General features: G+C 58.8%; 1 protein-coding gene across 1 annotated transcript in view; it reads right to left on the bottom strand.

The window, feature by feature from the left end:
- TUFT1 (tuftelin 1) overlaps positions 1-951 on the bottom strand; it is a gene marked incomplete at its 5' end in the record, with an annotated part of 6,542 nt that overhangs the window by 2,988 nt on the left and 2,603 nt on the right. Inside the window, one exon of the mRNA XM_010292707.1 lies at positions 517-645. Coding sequence (XP_010291009.1) covers positions 517-645 — 129 coding nt within the window. The remainder of the gene's footprint in view (positions 1-516; positions 646-951) is intronic.

Raw genomic sequence — 951 nt, 5'->3', positions numbered from 1 at the left:
CTCTACCCCTAGGACACAGGCAAGGCACCAGCCCATCTCCTTCCCCGCTGTCGGGCCAGGGAAGGCAGTCCCAGATCACTTCATGCTCATACTGCACTGTTAGATTTATGGCTTTAATGTTATTATGAGCAGTCCAAAGCTGAAAAACAATAAAATAATCAAGGCTGGAGGTTGTGTTAATGCCCCCATGAGAAGAAGAACCGGGCGGCTGTCTAGACTGTGCGCTCGTTTCCAGGATACCTGGAAGAGTTTGCACAGGCCAACCAGATCTTCTAGACCTGAGAAATGCAAGTCTAAATCAGCAACAGTCGATTTTCAGCCTTTGCCTGACGCTTTTGGGTTAAACCCGAAACGCTCCACGGTGAGTAGCCTGCAGCCGGTCCAAGACGCCCTGCGGGGTCTGCGCTGAGCGCTGCCAAACTCATCACCCCCGGGCTTTCCCACTGCCCCCCAGCAGAGCGGGACCAGGCAGCTCCGCTAGCCCCACCAGCCCCACCACGGCTTCAGGGCCGGTACCTTCTCCATCCCTGCCAGGAGTCTCTGCAGCTCCTCCACCTGCACCTCCTTCTCCACCACGCTCTTCTCTGCTCTCCGCAGGGCAGAGCCCGTCTGCTCCACTTCCTCCTGGTACTGCGAGACCGTCCTCTGCAAAGGGAGCGGAGACGCCTTTACCCCCGGCCCTCGCGCGCCCGGACCCCCGAGCCCCCGCAGCCCTTCTCCCGAGCGATGTTTTGAAGCCGCAGCGGTGCTCGAAGCCTCGGCGGGCAGATTTTGCTGAAGGCAGCCGGGCGCCTCGGCAAACACCCCGACATGCTTCAGAAAGAAGAGGTTCTTCAGAAAGCTCCCCGGCTTCAAAGCACTTCAAAGGAGCGAGCGCTTAAACGCTGTAGCAATAAAGGCTCCTCAAACGCAAGAGACGTGTTTGCTCTCAGCCACGCGCGCCCTGGGGCT

This window comes from Phaethon lepturus, unplaced genomic scaffold, assembly GCF_000687285.1.
Source record: "Phaethon lepturus isolate BGI_N335 unplaced genomic scaffold, ASM68728v1 scaffold22238, whole genome shotgun sequence".
Lineage (NCBI taxonomy): Eukaryota > Metazoa > Chordata > Aves > Phaethontiformes > Phaethontidae > Phaethon > Phaethon lepturus.
This window is presented reverse-complemented; position numbering and strand designations above follow the sequence as displayed.